General features: G+C 65.0%; 1 protein-coding gene across 1 annotated transcript in view; it reads right to left on the bottom strand.

The window, feature by feature from the left end:
- Window positions 1-51: 51 nt before the first annotated feature.
- LOC103797999 (FCH and double SH3 domains protein 1-like) overlaps window positions 52-742 on the bottom strand; it is a gene marked incomplete at its 5' end in the record, with an annotated part of 3,627 nt that continues 2,936 nt past the window's right edge. Inside the window, 4 exon segments of the mRNA XM_009070241.1 lie at window positions 52-117; window positions 265-323; window positions 397-493; window positions 596-736. Coding sequence (XP_009068489.1) covers window positions 52-117; window positions 265-323; window positions 397-493; window positions 596-736 — 363 coding nt within the window.

Below are 742 nucleotides of genomic sequence, written 5' to 3'. Positions count from 1 at the left end.
GCTTGGGTGAAGCTTTTTTGGGGGCAGAGAGGGATGAGAGGACCCACAGGGTCAGCTCGGGTGCAGCTCAGGGTCAGGCTCGGGGGCTCTGCCAGGCGGCGGTGGTGGCGCACGGAGCTGTGGAGAGATCAGAGAAGAGGTGCCAACATGCTGAGGCCACTTGCCCTCCTTCAGATCCCCCAAAAAGCACAGATGGCATTGTACCCCATTATGGGAGGGCCGGGGCAGGTTTGGGGGACACAGCATGGCTGTACTGGGACTTACTGGCCGGAGGCGTGTGGCTCCCATGTTCTGCCCGCTGCTGGTGCCATCCTGCCGGCAACCTGGAAGGGCACAGTGGCTCAGCCTGGCTCTCTGCAGGGTCCCCAGTCCCTTCCCAGCGACCCCAGCACTCACCTCCCTGCGGTGTCTCAGGAGCAGGGCTGGGGGCCAGGCTGGTCCCGGGCACAAGGCCAGGAGGGGAGAAGGGCGGAGGGGATGGTGACGGCAGCTCCTGGGAAGATACATCCCAACGGCATGGAACAGCAGGAAGGGGCATTTTTCCCCCACGGGGGTACCCCACGCTGAGGAGACATACCAACCCTCCCACACTGACCTGTGCAGTTGCCCCATGAGCCCCGGTGAGCTCCTCCACCACCAGGGGGCCGTCAAAGTCCCCGGTCCAGAACCCATCGTCCACGTCCCCAGCTGCACGGGGCAGCACGCGGATGATGGCTCCCTCAGGGAAGCTCAGCTCCTCGGG

The sequence above is a fragment of the Acanthisitta chloris genome, unplaced genomic scaffold, assembly GCF_000695815.1.
Source record: "Acanthisitta chloris isolate BGI_N310 unplaced genomic scaffold, ASM69581v1 scaffold26052, whole genome shotgun sequence".
NCBI lineage: Eukaryota > Metazoa > Chordata > Aves > Passeriformes > Acanthisittidae > Acanthisitta > Acanthisitta chloris.
Note: the sequence above shows the minus strand (reverse complement) of the source record. Positions and strands in the feature narration are given on the sequence as shown.